Here is a 17,578-nt window from a genome sequence, read left to right as displayed (position 1 = left end):
CAAAGTGTAGAATCTGCAGCTCATATGCCTCGAACAGAAAATGCTACTTACCAGTATGCATCTGTTCTTGGCATGTAGAGCTGCAGATTTCTACACGCCCTCCCACCTCCCCGGGACCTGTATCTGTTCCAGTGTTATCTTAATTAGATATACACGCATGGACATCCTTTCTTTCTTTCTACTAACGCCATCATTTCCCATCATGGCGAAAAATAGTGCGCATGGGCATCGGCTCCATCCTTAGATTATCGTCCAAGGGAAGAGTCACCTATCTCGTGACTACAAACACTTCTTCCAAGACGACAACAACATGCAATCATCCGAGCCCAACACCAGGTGGCGATCTAATGCAAAGTGTAGAAATCTGCAGCTCTACATGCCAAGAACAGATGCATACTGGTAAGTAACCAGTGCTTAATTTGTGCCGGTGCTTTCCGGGGCTCAGCACCGGCACTTATTTGACCGGGCCGGAGCTACAACATTTTCTCCCTCCGCACTCCGCAGTGAACCTTATAATTATTTGAAAATAAATCTACCTGTCCCACAGCCATGTCGACGCGCCTCTGACACCTTTGTGCGCTGGCTGCTGCTCAGTTCCCCGCAGACTTGCCAGCAGGGGACACTTCATTAAAGAGCGCTCTGGGTGAGAGCCTAGTGCTACAATGTTGCAATCTGCCAGTGTCTTCCCAAGTGTTAGCTGTGCCGCCAGCGCGGCGCCGTGTGTGGGTATCATGACCTCACTTCCTTTACAGGAAGGAAGTGAGGTCGATCTTAAGAGGCGGCCGGGGACTCGAATAATTAATAAACTTGCAAGACTGCGCTATTACCCTGCCGGCGCTGCCAGAGTTCCGAAGGGCCGGCGGTAGCTGTGCAGGTCAGTGTGTGCTACTTTGGTTTGTTTTGGCTGCCTGCAGGCCTTGTTGGGTCTCGTGCACAGGAGAGGCTGGTATTGCCGCAGGCTGCAGGCAGGCTCCGAGTCGGTTTGCAATGGCCAGCTACAACACCACGTTGGCACTCACACCTACGGCCGATCAATTCTGTCTTAAACCGTGCCTAGAAAGGCAATAATGCATACAGCGCTATACGAATGCTAATTAACAAGGCCAATATAAGTTCGGTCCCTCACCTTAAAACAAGTCTCCCACCACAGTTTCAAATTCGATCCAGAGACCGTCGGTAAAATAAATGCTCCCTGGCGTTCCCCATGACCGTTAACCCTTAAAATATCACCCTATTAACCCCAGCGCCCCTCTTTTATGCAACACCACCCGCAGCTGCCAAAGCGTTTCTTTATGAGGGACTGAAGTTCGTCGGCCCTAGAAATGACTATGTTCTCTGTTTTCCTCTCTTTATTCTTGTTTTCTTATTTGATTGTTGTAAAACCCCTTCTGTCCCCAGCTTTCCGCAGGCAGACCCCTCCCTCCTTCGGTCTATAAACAGCCCTCGCTTCACCACGGTGCTGATGATGGTGGGGGGAGATGGAGGAGCGGGCCCCCAACCCCCCCCCCCTCCCCCCCCCCCCCGCCGGTCTCTCACGGGGTGCACAGAGGCGTGTAACCTGTGAATGAGTGGGAACTGCCCCGCCGTGCATCAGGACCGGGTCTCACGTGGGATATAGAGTGTGGCCTAGAATCCAGAAATTCTTTAACACATGATCATTTTTGGGCAGTTTCTTGTCCGTTAAGGTCATGTGTTTTGCATTTTTTCCAAGTCTGGTACTGCTGTGCTGGGCTGTTCGCTGCCTGTGTCGACCTCGCCACCTGTTGGATCTCCCTTGTCAACCTGCTGGAGGTGCTCCTTGCAGGGGGTTCCGGTGGCAGCTGAAAATGTTGTGGAAACCTTTTCCCATTATATCTGGAGGCCCTGCTGGTTGCCGTCTGACTTTTGGGGACTCTGTACCAGTGAGCAGAGAGGTGAGGAGGCATGAGTTCAGACTCCGCTCTGCTGCCCGCCGCAGAGAGCTGGGAGGGGAGGGGTGTTTTTGTTGTTGTTCTCCTATTTGTTTAGTGCTTGGTTTATGCTTCATTGCTGGTTTTCTGAAAACATGATGTACTGGCAGTCATTTTGCCGAGGCAACAAGTGGTGCTATGGTGTACTATTTGGGTATTTTACATGGCACCACCAGATTACAGTTCTGAATCCCCTGCTATGTCGTGAACTGTTCTTCTATCGCGCATTAATTGAAGAACACAGAGCACCTCTATTAATACCATATTGCTGGTAATTACAATGTTCGTCATGTTAAACGTTTCATTGCCAGAACGTAGCTTGCCCATACACATAGCTGCATGGCACAACTGCATATGCCCTGATAATTTGAGCTGCTCAATTAAGACTTTTTGGAAGCTGTTCTCCATATGACTGTATTCCATTGGATCCTTCAGACCTTCAGGGGTCTGATTTGGCTTGTATTCAGTGGCACAAAATTCGTGGCAGTAATTAAACTTTATCACACCCCTCTGGTTCCTTCAAAACACCCGAATCTGGGGCCTGAGTGACTTTAGCAACACACAGCCTCCAAGCAGCACTCCCATGTATGTAGCCTTCTCTCACAACCCCTGAACCTGGGCCTGGCTATAGAAAAACACAGCCTCCAGGCAGCCACCCTTAATAAGGGCACTAGTTTAGTGCCCTTCCATTTCTGGTGCTTTGCAGCAGTTTGAGGATTGGTTTAGAGTTTCTCATTGCACAAATTAGAGTAATTTCTGCTGTTTATATGTTTCCCCTGTGTTCATTGCTTGATTTTGTTTTCAAGATAGTATCACTCATAGTCATTGAATGTCACTCATAATTACACTGAAATTATTAGGGCAGAGGAATATCCCCAGAGAAACCTATTTTGATTTGCGTGCCTACCTGACTCAGTTATTTTAGCGGGCCTACAGTTGGGTGAGGCTATAGAATTGTGTGTGGCAGTGTTTAGTCTTAGCATGTTTACCATTGCCTTCGCATATTATAATTTTACTATGAAACATACAAAGGACGGGATTGTTGTATTATGCAGTATAAAAAGATGTCATCTTGTTTGATAACCAGCATGAATCTGCCACTCCACTGCATTATCAGAGAGAAAAGGCTGTGAAGACCTTTGCTTTATCTAAGTAAGCCTTCAATGTGGCATGATCTGAAATATTGAGTTGGGAAGACAATTTGCATGCTCTGTGGCATATTGAACATTTTGAATACGCATCCAAGAGTAGTAGCATGTGTGCAGGTTTAAATTCTATGTTTGAGAAATTACCAAAAGAGCAGTTGGATAATTTGTGCTGCTAGTGCTTTGTTGAGAGGACCCTTATGCCGAAGTGATGAATTATGGAATGCATCTTGATTTCAGATTCAGGTTTGAATCACCATTAATTTAGGGAAAATATTTAAAGAGGAGTGAATAATCTAGAAAATAAACCCCAGACGTCTAATATTGGGAACATCCAGGTTCAAAAATGTTTATTCCAATACCTCCTATGAAAACCTTACTTGAGCAAGGATCCATTGCTGATTGAGTATTGCACCTAGCTTTCAGACGTGCTAGTTGAGTACGTGGATGGAGCCCATAAAATAAGTGGGTGGAGCCAGTGGATGAAGTGGGTGGAGTCGTGAAAAGTGGGTGTGGCCTCCGACAAAAATTTGAGCACCTGGACTTCAAATTTTACAAATTAAGCACTGTAAGTAACATTTTCCTTTTGTGTAAGTTGAACCTCTGGGACCAGAAACTAACACTGCAAACCCAATTGTGAGCTAGTACATGCCAGCTCAAAGGTTATACACTGGAGGGGATGTCTGGCTGGGACACCCTTGGAATAACCATGTTGGGAAGTGTGGTCACCAATGTATGTATGAAAACGTTTCTCTGTACAGGAGAAATTCGGGCTACCTCCGTTCCAATTCTTCCAGTACCTTCAACTCAGCCATGCACTGACACCATATCTGAATTCTTTAGAGGAGCTTCCTGAATTCAATCGTCTGTAGGCAAAAAACGCCATATCCCCCCCCCCCCATTTCAGACAGTCATGAAAATACAAACCACTAGTCAACCACACCCCGCATACATTCCAGCACCTTAGAAAAGATTGGAAAGCAAACATTTGCGCAATTTAGAATGAAGGCTGTCAGAATGCTTTAGTGACCTCTAAAGAAATTGTAACCTTAGTCCGATATAGGCTTATACAATTTAAATACTCACTTCATAGTTACTAAAGAAAGGAGAAACTCTGTGGTATGAGGAGAAACGCATCTTCGATTTGTCAAAGACTCAATGAGGAAACAAAAGATTTTCAGCATTCTGTCTGAGGATGATGAGTGTTGCAGAACTACTAGAGGAAGAGAGCAGATATCCTCTCGAAATGTACTCAATGCCCCGTGGTCCTCTCTACAAAAATGGCACTATTAAATATTTTTGATGATTTGAACGCTAATAGGCACATGAAAATCCTTATCGGGTTGGAACTTAAATTTGTGGGGAAAAAAGGCATAGCTCAATCATGGAGAGCGACTGAAGTGCCTGGCATTGCACGGTGGAGTGTTGTCACACAATAGCCAACATACAACACCATCTTCTTTTGAGCTTTAAGCAACTGCTGTATTTTCAAAGGGCAGTGTGCTTCTCTAAGTGAGCCAGATTGCCTACTGGAATAATCAATTTGGAGAACCTTCTAAAAAGCAACCAGCTGGATTAGAGTGGCGAAGCGTAGAACAATATCTAAGGAAGAAACTTCTAAATATATGTTATGCCTTCACAAACCATTTGCAGCAGTGTAATGTGGCTTTAGCGACCTGATACTTCTCACTGGACACAGTATTTTAAGCGTCCTGTTTTATTATCAAATTAGTTGGCAGTTTGGGCCTGTTAGATGTATTCTATATTGACATAAAACATGCTAGTACAGGTATGAGCTGTAGGAGTGAGGGTCCAGTGATATATATATATATATAGATATGTGTTAGAGCCACGATGTAAAATCTGTACAATGCCTCAGGGTAGGAAATGACAATTTTTAAAAATGTGTATTTATTCATTTTTTTAAAGTCAAGGGACGCAATATAATTTTAAAATAACAAATTTACAATGTTATCTATATTGCACAAACACAAGGGGGATGTAATTTGCATTTCTGTGAAACAAAAAATGTCCCGTGTTCACACAAATATGAGTGCTATGTACCCTTTCTATGCCCATACATCTGGTCATGTGATGTACAACAGGAGGTGTGGCCCTTAGGAAGGGTCAGGGAAAAGCATATATAAAAAAACGGGCTGACCATTTTTCCGGTGTGTGAACAAGAGTACATCGTACTCGAAACGCGTCATTGAAAGGTTGAAATAAAATACAACATCTTGCCTGAAACGTGGGGTCCTGCTTCTTCTTTCGCCACGCCGTCGGCGTGGAGGTTCGAGGATTTGCTGTCTTATATATATATATATATATATATATATATATATATATATATATATATATATATTTTGTTACAGCTGTGATCCCCGGTTGTAATATTCAGTCGCAGTTGGTGACATGCAGGAGAAATATATTTTGGTTTCTCTGTTTGACATCTCAGGTGTGCTCTTATTTTATTTGACATTATTTGGTGTCTTTTCCACTTCACCCCTTCCCTAGGCGACTTTGTGATTCTGTTGAATTCTGGAATGAGTATCCAGCAAGCCCTTTTCTTCAATTTCATTTCCGCCTGCTGCTGCTACCTAGGACTGGCCTTTGGGATCCTTGCTGGCAGCCACTTCTCGGCCAACTGGATCTTTGCTTTGGCTGGTGGCATGTTCCTCTACATCGCACTGGCAGATATGGTGAGTTGACATTTCATTTGGAGAGTCCAGCATGTGCTCTTGAAATGACCATTATGGGAGAGTTTGGTATCAGACTATAACAAACTGTTCTTCTCAGGATTCCTTGCACATCCCTGTGCTTCTGGTGCCCAGCACTAAAGTGCTTACTCTTCACTTCTGCAACTGTTAGTCTAGTCATCACTGTCATCCTACACTTAGTGACTATTCACAAGTGAATTGCTGCTTATCTATTTGCAATGATTTATTCATCTGCAAACGAAAATTGATTTTATTGTGACTGAACCACACAATATATTCCAAAGTCTAACACTGCCTTTCATCCTGAATAGTGGGACCAGCCTTTTTTATCCTGGGTCTCAAATCTTGATGAGGGACAGAATCCAAAATGCACTCTAGATGCACAAAACATACTGTTGTCTTTTTTAAATCAAATACACTCCAAATGGTCAGGTCTGTGTGCATAATAAATGCAGTTTAAAAAATATGCTGAAATGTGAAAAATGGGATGCTCACAATTCCTTTGTATGTAAGTGAATTAAAAGGGAAGGGAACATCTCTAAGATTTTGATTGGGTGAGCACCAAAAGGTGCATGTTATGCAGCATAATTTTGAGGGTAAAACTTGTGATTGGTGCTATTTCCTGTACCCGATAACTTCCAACCCTGGGGTTCCTGATTTTATTGGGTGCAATTAATATTGCACCTTCATTTGGAAGATTTGTATCAAGGGAATATATGTTTTGATACTCTATTCATATAAAAGCGTGGGCAGTTTTGAAGATCATTGCATGATCAGATCTACAACCCCAATATTTGTGATAGTGGCTGGGTAGAGAAATACATTGAGGGGTGCTGTCCCACATAGCACTTTAGGCTGAGGAGCATGTTCATTGAGATTTCGTACCTCCCGTTCTTGACTGTACCTTTTGTCCTACCATTTCCATGCAATGTTTCCCTTGACCTAATTGTCGCCTTCTCCTATGTTTGTAGCGTAGTTCAACATTCTCACCATCACCTTTATATCTCAACATCAAAAATCTGGAAACTAGCTGCTGCTTACAGGAACACAGTGGGAAAGCACAATGTGCTGAGAATTCCCTGGATTGCTTTACCCTTTTGTGACCATCTGAGCAGAGAAGGGAGGAGCTTGCTGAAAAGCAGTTTCCTTAAGTGTGTTTGAGTGATCTGACCCCTCAGAAAATTGGGCCATCGGAACACTTGCATCAAAAGAAGTGGGTGAGGTAGGGTAGTAAGGAGGTAGAGGAGAGGAGAGAAGTAGAAGACCGAGATGAAGGAAAAATAATGTTTCTGGGAAGAGATCACCTGTACAGATGCAGATATGATTCCTCTGACACCACCGGAACAATGGTAGTGATGAAAAGTAAATTTCTCCCAAACAAATTTGGAGGCAATGAGATACTACTCTAAGTCAACGGTGCAGATCTATTCTCGCTCTCGAGGCTTATCCCACGACAGTCCTGTTCGCCCTCGAGGTCATCTGGTAAGTTGAAGTTCCAATGGAAGCATAAACAAAGGAAGGAAAAGCTGGGCTCGACCCAATCCTGCCACTTTATCTAATTTGTGAGGGTGTCAAAGTGTCATTGTTTCGCCTCCAGTTTCTGATTGTGGAGCTGATCCAACAGTTGAGCCTGATGTGCCTCGAGGCCCCTAGGCCACCAAGGTGCCGAAGCAAGTCTTTGGTTGTGTCAAGCCTCCTATTTTTAGCACTGACCTTGCTCACTTTAGGGTTCCTTTGGCCTCCAAGGATCCACAGAGCCTCCAGTCTGGTTACTGCCAGTAGATGCATTATCTGCGCTGACTGAGCCCTGAAACCCACCTCCAGTTCTGCACAGACTCTGTAGCTTACTTCCATTTCGGCACAAAGACCAGCACCAGGCGTCACTGGTCACCAAAGGGGAAGGGGAAGGGGAAGGGGCTGGGGGGTCCCAATTTCAGTGTCCAACCCAGACTGAGGTCATGCTCTGACTACACTCCAGCTCACCTTGTTCCCATACAGTCAGATTTAGACAAACACTCCCTCTACCAAGGACATGGCCTCAGTTTCTCCACCACCTTTTCGGTTCCGAATTTGACCAGAGCTTGCCATCACAAGGAGAATGAGATGGGGAGGCCAGTGTGCTCAATACTTCCTCCTGATACTTGGTTGATTTGTCCCCCATGGACAATCAATGAAAGCACCTACTTCTTGTGCTGTAGTCATCGGAAGTGCTGCTGTGGACCTGGATCTGCAACTTCCTTCTGTTGAGATTAAAACAAATGTACTTACTGAAGTTCTACAGCATGGGGTGACTTCTTTTGAGCCCTTATTACCATTCACTGAAGCCCTAATGGATACTCTTGGTCTAGCCTACCAGCTAAAAGGCAGGTGACCAGACATCACAGACCAACGTCTGGCAACCCTGGTTTTCTTACACTGCATCCTACTCCTGGCCCTTTTGACCCAGGCCAGTCACATCTGCCTGTTGCATCAGCCTGCAAACGGCTTTAGTGTGCCCTTAGCAGTACACAAGGACCCGGTGGAAAGCATGATCTGACATTTCCTCCCAGGATGGCAGTCCAGCACCTCCGACAAATTAGTCTTCCAATTTGTCAGCAGGCCACCAGATGAACAGCTATGCATCTTGCTGCAAGAGGTGTGAGCTCTACTTTCCAAAGGTACCATCTAGAGGGTGCCGGCTCTGAAATAGGGACAGGATGTTAACCCTGCTGTTTCCTCATGCCGATGAAGAACGGAGCCTCCATCCTATTTTAGATCTTTGTCCTCTAAATACATTACTGTGGAAGGATAGATTCAAAATGTTCATGGAGGCCAAGGTTCTGTCCGCCCTGGATCCCGGTGGCTGGATGGAAGCCCTGGACCTGCAGAAATGTATTTTCATATAACAACGTCCCACATTTCTTACCCTCCCAAAGATGTTACTTGTTGTTTAAGGTAGGTTAGGAGCATTTTCAATTTGCCTTGCTTTACTTCAACTTCACCAGCACCCCTCGGTGTTGCCAAAAGTGGTGGCTGTGGTCGCTGCCCATCTTTGCAGGCTGGAGGTACCAATTTTCCTGTACCTCGGTGACTGCCTCCACAGTCAGTCGGGCACCTTCCAGATAGTGGTGAATCTCTTAACATCAGTCGGTCCTTGATCAGTATGCTGGTAGTCACACCGGGCTCCTTCGCAGAGGCTTCCTTTCTTGGGAGCGGCCTTTCATTTAGTGCAATTCAGGGTCTATCTTCCATCAAAACCAGTCTGGGACATGTGAACAATAATCCTGAAGAGTCAGCCTGCTACCTGGGTGTCTGGCTTTCTTGTCATGTTGCATCCTTATCAACTATGCCACGTGACATATGCTGGCTCTGCTGTCGAATCTGAAATCTCAGTGGCCTCAGCACCAAGGACGCCTGTTGAATTCCATCCAGGCTTCAGAGGAGATTGCAAAGAATCTGCGAAGGTGGGTGCTCAACCACAATTGCATCAGCGTAAGACCTCTGTCCTTGCCACACCCAGAGCTGACAGGGGTGATGCATGCATTACTGCTGGGTTGCGGAGGTAATTTCAGAAAAAACAGACTTTACATCAGTCTGTTAGAGGTGCAGGCCATCCTCCAGATGTAGAAGGCCTTCCTTCTATTACCAAGGGTAGGCTGGAATAGGTTTCATGAACCACACACCCGCCATGTGGTCCTACAACAAGCAGGGTGAAGTGGAGTGTTGAATCCTATACCAAGAGGCTGGGCACCTATGAAGTTGGCTGGGGTGTCAGGGCATCTCTCTGATTGTGAACTGCATGGTAAGGTTTTTAAATGCAGGGGCGGGCAAGCTCAGCCTGTCTGTTAGATGACGAATGGTGGATACACTCCAAGGTGGCACTGGGCATCTTCCAACTGTGGGGAGAATCCTGGCTGGGTTTTCCACAACGGTCAAGAACATGCAGTATCAAACCTTTTGTGTGTTGGGGTTTCCAAGAAATCTTTCTCTGGGAGATGCATGTGAGCTAGAGTGCATCATGAAACTCCCCAAAACATTTCAATTCTCTTTAATTACCATGTTTGTAGCCTCATGTATTTTAACAGCATCTCATTTATGCCCCATAACTGGGTTTATGCACTAAGGTAGATTCTTACTCAATCCGACCTCATTGCCTGCCTTCACAACTTAAGTTGGGTTCATTCCCTTGTAGTTTATCATTAATGTTGTTAATTACAAGCACTGTGTAATGTTCATCTAGTTTCTACCCTTCTTTGACCTCTATCCCAATTGTCTCTGCAGTTCCCTGAAATGAATGAAGTCAGTAAGGAGGATGAGCGCAACGGGCGTGCATTGACTGCCTTTGCAATACAGAACGCTGGTCTGCTGACAGGATTTACGATAATGCTGCTGCTCACCATGTACTCTGGGCAGATCCAGCTAGGATAGCTGCACTGACTGTCACAGAGTGGTGGGTCCCCCATCTCCCCACCCGGGGACTGAAGATGTCACCAGCCTGTGATTTGAGGATCTCCAAATGACTCTAGTGAGCAGGGTGGGGGCATTGTTGCTCCAGATCCAGAAGATCTCATCAACATTCCTTGAGGAGTAACCTGAAATTCCAGACTTTTTGTGGTGAACTCCGGGAAACAAACCAAGCACATCACTGCAAAACCAGCACCTTCCCACCAAGACAAGTGTGCAAGACTAACATCTGCTCCAGGACCTGTCGGTCGCCAGATCTTCATCAGGACTTCTCATTCACAAGCTCCCTTTGCTGGTGTGGGTCCTGGCATGACTTCCTCCAGATGACTAGCTCAAAGACAGTTGTACTCTGACTCTAAAGTCCCTGGGAGAAAGGTGTTGAGCAGACTCAGTGTTTCCTAGTGACTTTCATGGTGCATCGAATTGTTAAATGCTGCTGTTGAGAACTCCTAGTTTCTGTTGTAATTCAGATGTAGACGGGCATTTTGAATTGTTAAGCTGCTAATTTGAAGGGGGCAAAGGGGACAAACACCAATCGTTTTGACCTTCTTTCTCCTAAGGCATGTAGAACTTTGCCTGGAATACGTGCTAATATATAAGTAGGTCTCCTGTGTGTCAGAATTGGAGCTGGGGTTTAGGTCAGGTAGAATGGATGGTCTTCTCTTGAGAAAGTTGGTGAAATTGAGAGATTAGTATTTTGACACTGGTTGTTAGGACCTGAGGTGCTACGGCTTGGTAAGTGGAACGATTGCGGCTGACATCAACCCTCGATGTCCCTTTCTCTCTGGTTCGCTGACCCCAAGCACAGTGCTTTCCTACACCCTATTTCACTTTATATTAATACAGCATCCATACCATTTTCATTCTCCTTCCCAAGAAACCGGTATATGTCTAGGAGAGTGTGCTTAAGGCAGGGCCTACACTCCACCCTTTTCCTTTGAATTTATGGGACAGCCATGGTATCCCAGTGCACATGGCAACACCCCCCCCCCCCCCTGTAGTTGGTGCTGTTCCAATCTTCCAAACCTCACACTTCCCAAATGAACACAGACCGGCCAACGTATATGCTGCCATTGTGTTTCTCACAATATTGGCACATTTCACCTGGTGTAACGCTACTATGATACAGTGAGCTGGAAACCCCCTACATACAGTAAGAGTCTTGTCAGTGTGTTGGTGGCTCTGCATCCTAGAAGTCCATTAAGGGTTTTGCATCCTTCCCAGGACAAGGAAGGCACATTCAGAAGCTTTTGTTTTGCAGTGTCAATCTTTTCTGAATTCACATGATGTACATTATTCCACTATCTAGTGGTTGTGTCAAGAAGTCTTGTATCTTCAGCCCGAGAGTAGAAGGCGCTTCTAAGGTTATGCTGGGTTATATGCCCTGCCCCCTCTCCATGCCCTTTCCATTGCCCCCCTGGGGCTGTTTAGGTAGTGATGAGCTAGAAACTTTCATTAAGTTTTCTAGGTTGGCAAGTATGTGAATGAAGTCACTGTGGCCAGATGTGAAGGCTGCATACGAAGACCAAATTGTTTTAGGTGGGGGCCTTCCCAAGAACAGACTGAGATGCTGCAAGCAGCCCTGAATCAGTAGGGAAATGGCTCCAAAGCTTTTAGTGCGGCTGGCTGGTCCAGCATCGTCCAGATTGAGATAATGGCCTATTTATTCGTACCAGGACCCCTGCACCTCGGGAACTATTTCACTAGTAAAGAGCAATTTTGTGTATAAATTTTGCTGACATTTTCCCCTTAAGCTTTGAAATTGGAGCAAACGTAGGACCAAGCATGACCAGGTGACAGGGGTAGTGATTTTTTTAAATCTTTGTTTTGTGCAACAGTGAGACCTGCTTTGGGTTCATTAGAAGGTACAGCCACTTACTCCACCCCCTTATCCACTGTTAAGATCTGTGTGGTTGTGTGTCTGTGTAGCCTACAGATCACAGGTTTGAATTATTGCCGTACTGATTAAGCCATTCATCCTTTTGCAATTCATCAATTCTTGATGGGCTTCAAATAATAGGACAATCGGATGTTGTATAATAACAAGCTTTTATTATATTAAAATACTTGGGTATTCCTGAGTTTGGAGATCCTGTACAGTGAGGCAGTGCCTCATGTAGGGATATTTAAAATGTATTTTTAAGCCTGTGGAGAATGTCCTTAAGCATTAGATGCAAAGACATAGGACTGAGACATCAGCCCTGTCGCATAGTTTTGCCATACCGATGTACATATGGAGCGCTGAGTGATGTGCACAAACACCAAGCTCAGCACAGAGACAGAGCCTTGTCCCGCAGGAGTACATCCATGGCCCCCTGGTGAAAGGACACTGGCCTCGTACCCTATGCTTCAGGGACACACAAACCATGCTCTAGCCCACAGATGCATGTCCTTGTCCCTCAGCTGCAAACAGGCTTATTCCCTGGTCTTTCCACAAATATCTGTTTACTAGAGTCTGCCTCTAGACTCTGTGGGAATATTTGAATGCTATCAGCTGTCTGATATAAATATGAGAGGTCCCCAAATCCATTGAACCTCCTTGCACGAAGCACTGCATATAAAATGGACTTGTGTAGATCTGCTTGACCGAAAGTTGAACTCTGACATCGAGTATCACCATTGGCCGTAGATTCAACACATCATATACCGACCACTGGGGCGGTGTCCAAGCTATCTGCATCCCTAGGTGTGCTCGACAAGTACACTTGAGGGAAAACGTGTACAGATGATTGGTTTAGTTCCAAAAGCTTTCTTTGCCCCATCATGAAATTGTTGGGAAACTAATGTGGGTGGGTGTGTGTGTGTGGGTGCTTAATGAATTTTCTGCACTGTGTGCATGTTGAAGGCTTGTGCTCTAGGGATCTGGGCATCATACATCTGACAATTGTGACAAAAGCTTTGTTTGCCCCATCATGACATTGTTGGGAAACTAATCTGTTTGTGTGTGTGCGTGTGTGCTTAATACATTTTCTGCACTGTGTGCATGTTGAAGGCTTGTGCTCTAGGGTTCTGGGCATCAGACATCTGACAATTGAGGCAAAGGTATTTCTTGCCATGCTGATTTGTGTGTTGAAGAGAGGGCATGGCTACTACCTATTGGGGTGGTTCCATTTTAAAATTGTGCTTTAAGAACATTGTGGTGTATCATGAGTGATAATGTGAGTTTTATATGCTATTTGCCATGTCTGCTGCCACATCCAGAGGCCGACAGAAATGGTTAAAAAGAACCTTGGGTAGAGTTGACGTTATGGCTGGGAGTAAGTGACATTGCAATTCTAGGGTACACGATGCACTGGCACGTGAAGGGGATGGGTAAAGGGTGCAAAATAGTGCTGGACAAGCGTCAAAATTCATAGGCCGAACCAGGGGTCTAGTTTGGCTCTAACAACAAAAGTAAGAACTGACACATCGAATGAAACCTCATGTATATCAAACAACAAATTTAGAGTGAAAGCACTACATTGTGTTTAATAAAGCTGAATTTGTCTGTATACAAATCACATGATAAATTAACCTGACACTACATAGAAAATCTTTACAGGCAGAAACTACGCAACCTTGATACAATGCAATGCCAAAAAGGCGACTATTACTAAATATAATGAATATCTCCTCATAAAGCAGCTGAGCAATATACATAGATTAAAAAAATACAATTGTGATCTTCACAATAATACATCGAAAACATTAAGAAAGCAGATAACTCTCCGCTCTGTCTGGCCTCTGATTTAACAAACGGTTTCACAAGGACCTCAGTGGATGCAAGAACCTAGATCTGCAAGGTCATTAAAGTTCAGAAATCCCATGGAGATTTCTTTTGGGAGGCTTGTTCTCTGTAGGATGAGCCTGTGAAGTGCAGTTTTGCTGCAGTCACTAGACACATTTTCACTTTCTTGTCTGGCATTTAATCTAAACTGCATTTTCAGCAGATGCGGGATGAAGGATTGAATACGGCACAAGGCACAGCCTAATAAAAGTTGTTCTCCTTTGCACAAATGTATGAGGGAGAGGCGAGAGTGAGCAATGCCGTGGTCCAGCCCTGGCCCTGTGTTCAAACGAGGCCTAGAGCTGAGCCAAAGCCAACATTTGGCTCAAGCCAGGCGACTCTCACCCACCTATTGTACTAGAGAGAATTCCCATCTTGCCTTTACTGGTACATTTACTCTGTATATTCCTTGAGATTGTAAAACTCCATAGGGTGTGGTAGTGTTGGACTCCATACATTACACCCTCTTCATTGCCTGTTTTTTGTGTTGTTCGTCTTGCAAAAGATTATCGCTTGCAATAAGAGAACATTGAAAGGTTAAAGGGGTAATGTTCTTATTTAAATTGATGAAAAATAACGCAAATGTGAAAACTGTAAACTTTAAAGCCACCCCTGCAGCTCAACTGCTTTTAGGTTAGGCACCAGTGTGTATCTATTTAGTGCTCTACCCATCCTCACCTTTCTCGGTCTTTCTGCCTTGTTGCTAGCACTAATACTCATTTTGTGCTTACCACTTCAAATTACAGTGATTTTAACTCTTCTCCTTCATGCCTTCTCCTCCTCCCCCCTATCCCTGAACCCCCCCCCCCCCCCCCCCCATGCTGGTGCCTTTTGTTCCCATGCCACCCCGTCCCTCCATTTTCCTTGCTTCCCCACAGTCCATGTGTGGCCGTCTCAATCATAAAAATATGTCCTCGTGCTTTCGGTCTGCTTTCACAAGATTCATCAGTATTCGTCGCAGCCAGTGGCGAAGGGAGAACATTGCTTATCCTTATTGAAAAGAATGGTGCACTATGTGAGGTGATGAGAATATGTAGGGGACCTTGCATCCTAGAGCCGAGATAAGTGTGTGGGATCCTGGATGCAGGAACTCATGTCTACTGGTGATGCAAGTAGTCGTGTGCGCGGAGCCTAAAACTTTCCGAGACTGCAGCACTCTGGATATAGGTAACCTTCTATGTATATAGAATGTGTACCCTCCTCTAGTGGCCTAGGCATCTCACAGAGGTGTACTATCTTATGCACCCGGCTATAGCGCTGTGCCATGCACGTAACATGCTTTTGGCTGCAGTTCTCTGTGTTACATGCATCTTTCTCTGGGATTCCTCTGGCACCGAATTATTTTGTTTTTGTAATTTTCATGAAGGTAATGGGCGCTGGTTGCAGGTAACTTTCTACATGGTACAGTACTGGACATTTCCAGTACGCTGCTGGAGTCTCGGTGTGTTTTGGGCGCATTGATATGAGTTAAATAATCATGGGTGTAGGCCCAGAGTTAAAATGCATTCCCAGAAGGGTGTAGTGATGTCTGGGTTGAAGTTCTGTGCTACAAACCTATCCCCCAAGTACATAAGGCTCACGGAGCATCATCGCCTGAGGTGCCACTGGCTGCGGTCTTGTTCAAGGTAATGTCTGTTAATCTCAGGTGTAATGTGATGCTGACTCAAATAAAACGTATAATTTATGTACACGAGTGTGTGGAATTCTGTGAATTGATGATGTTCTGTGAATTTGTAGAGCGCGCCTAACCACCCGTGAGGGTATCAGGCGCTGAAATTGTTCAGTGGAATGAATACAACATATGTACTGAATACAACTGATAAAGCTGGATTGTTAATGTAGATGCAGTTGTAGTGTTTGAGCAGCAGGTGGCGCTCCTTCTCTGCATTTCATGTGTCCTCATTTGACCCCACTCAGTTCTATCCTAGTATACTATTGTCCGACGTGTGGGCTCAGCCGCACTGCAGAATCTGACTCTTGTGGAGAAAATTAATCCTTTGCAAAATCCTGTGAGCACGACGTTTCGACTGTAGAATCTACGCCGGATCATAAAGAGCACTACAACTCTCTACTGGGAGAAATCATCGAGACGAGACCGATCGGTGGAGGGCCGCAACCTATCAGGCGACAGTGCCCAAAAGCACGCTGAGGTGCCCGAACTAGACCGGTGCCAAGCTTGGCACAACCCCGGGAATGATATTCTCTCAAGTGAGAGTTTGAAAAATTATGGTATTTCTTTTCAAGAGAGGCTCTGGAAATGTTCCGTGTCTGAACATTTTTTTTAAATAGCAACAAACTGGACGTGCTAAACAGCCCCAGGGAAATGCCTCCTCTTCCAGGTAACAAATGCAGATCACATAATATGAACTTGCTGTCCAAACCTCCGTGTCAGCAGTAAGTAGGCCAAATAAATGTGTTTCTATGGCACATGTATTTATTTATGAATGGGAATGTAACCAGACGTGGGCACACTGCGTCTATACCCACTTTTTTTCACAGAGTGGATGCCATCTACCCTGCCAAGAGCTTGGGCCCCACAGAAAAAAGAAAAACTTGTACCGGTGTAATTTTTAGACACTGGGACAATCGGCAGCGCCTGTACGTTGTGTGCTTTCCTTAGGAGCAGCAACGTTTAGGCGGGCAGGGGGTTTATCAGATTCCAGCTGGGCCCTAACAAAGGCCGGAGTTAAGGGGCATTCGTGCCTCCTTTTCTTGGACTATCATGGCTGGAAGCCTCTCCCAGCCTCCAGTGCCAGCAATCGTTCGACCGCAGCATTTTTCGCATATTTATAGATTTTCTCTATTTGCCACATAATCTATCATCGGCTACATAATCTGCAAATGTTAACAAACCATTTGTTTCTAGCTCAAACAGTTCAAAAGTTACTAAAAACTCAGTAGCACTTGTTGCCAGAGATAGTTGGAGGCCTTTAGCAAAGCTTGACTGGTCACCTTTCTGTTGCTTATTGTTATATTTGGGTATTAAACTTGTACTAATCAGGCTTCAAAAAATCATAACAATTTTACTAGACTTAAATAATCTACTCGACCTATTTGTAATGCTCTTGACCCATAAACTGGTTTCAAATGAATGTGATCATGAGCAAATAATTTAATTCACTGAGACGCCATTTTTTTTATTATCACATATGACAGCACCTTCAAATATGCGAGTTCAGCATGTCTGCTATACAAAAAAATTATTGTTTGATTTAATAGACTAAACTTTCTTTCCATATATAATACACATCTAGCCACATATAGGGTACACATGACCCCTAACTTGCCTCTTAGTTCATTAACATTTAAAAACGATCACTTTTAATAAATACACATCCAAAGGACACTGTCATTTGTAATCAGCAGATTTTACATCGAAATGGCCACAGACTTTACCACTGACATGCAGCTTTACTTATAAAACTATATAGTGTTCAAGCAATAATGTTTGATAATAGAGTTTATGCAAATATGTATCATTTGCACATCACCAAGTAAAGTGTTCTGGTTTGTTTTGCTCATATTTAACTCTTTGTTTGCATCACACTTCTTAATTAC

General features: G+C 44.6%; 1 protein-coding gene across 3 annotated transcripts in view; it reads left to right on the top strand.

The window, feature by feature from the left end:
* SLC39A14 (solute carrier family 39 member 14) overlaps positions 1 to 15,708 on the top strand; it is a 207,066-nt gene extending 191,358 nt beyond the window's left edge. For all 3 annotated transcript variants that reach the window (XM_086943634.1, XM_086943635.1, XM_086943636.1), the window contains exons 8-9: positions 5,609 to 5,793; positions 10,072 to 15,708. In XM_086943634.1, coding sequence (XP_086799760.1) covers positions 5,609 to 5,793; positions 10,072 to 10,218 — 332 coding nt within the window. In that variant the 3' untranslated portion in view covers positions 10,219 to 15,708. The remainder of the gene's footprint in view (positions 1 to 5,608; positions 5,794 to 10,071) is intronic.
* Positions 15,709 to 17,578: the final 1,870 nt, after the last annotated feature.

Source organism: Lissotriton vulgaris, chromosome 11, assembly GCF_964263255.1.
Source record: "Lissotriton vulgaris chromosome 11, aLisVul1.2, whole genome shotgun sequence".
NCBI lineage: Eukaryota > Metazoa > Chordata > Amphibia > Caudata > Salamandridae > Lissotriton > Lissotriton vulgaris.
This window is presented reverse-complemented; position numbering and strand designations above follow the sequence as displayed.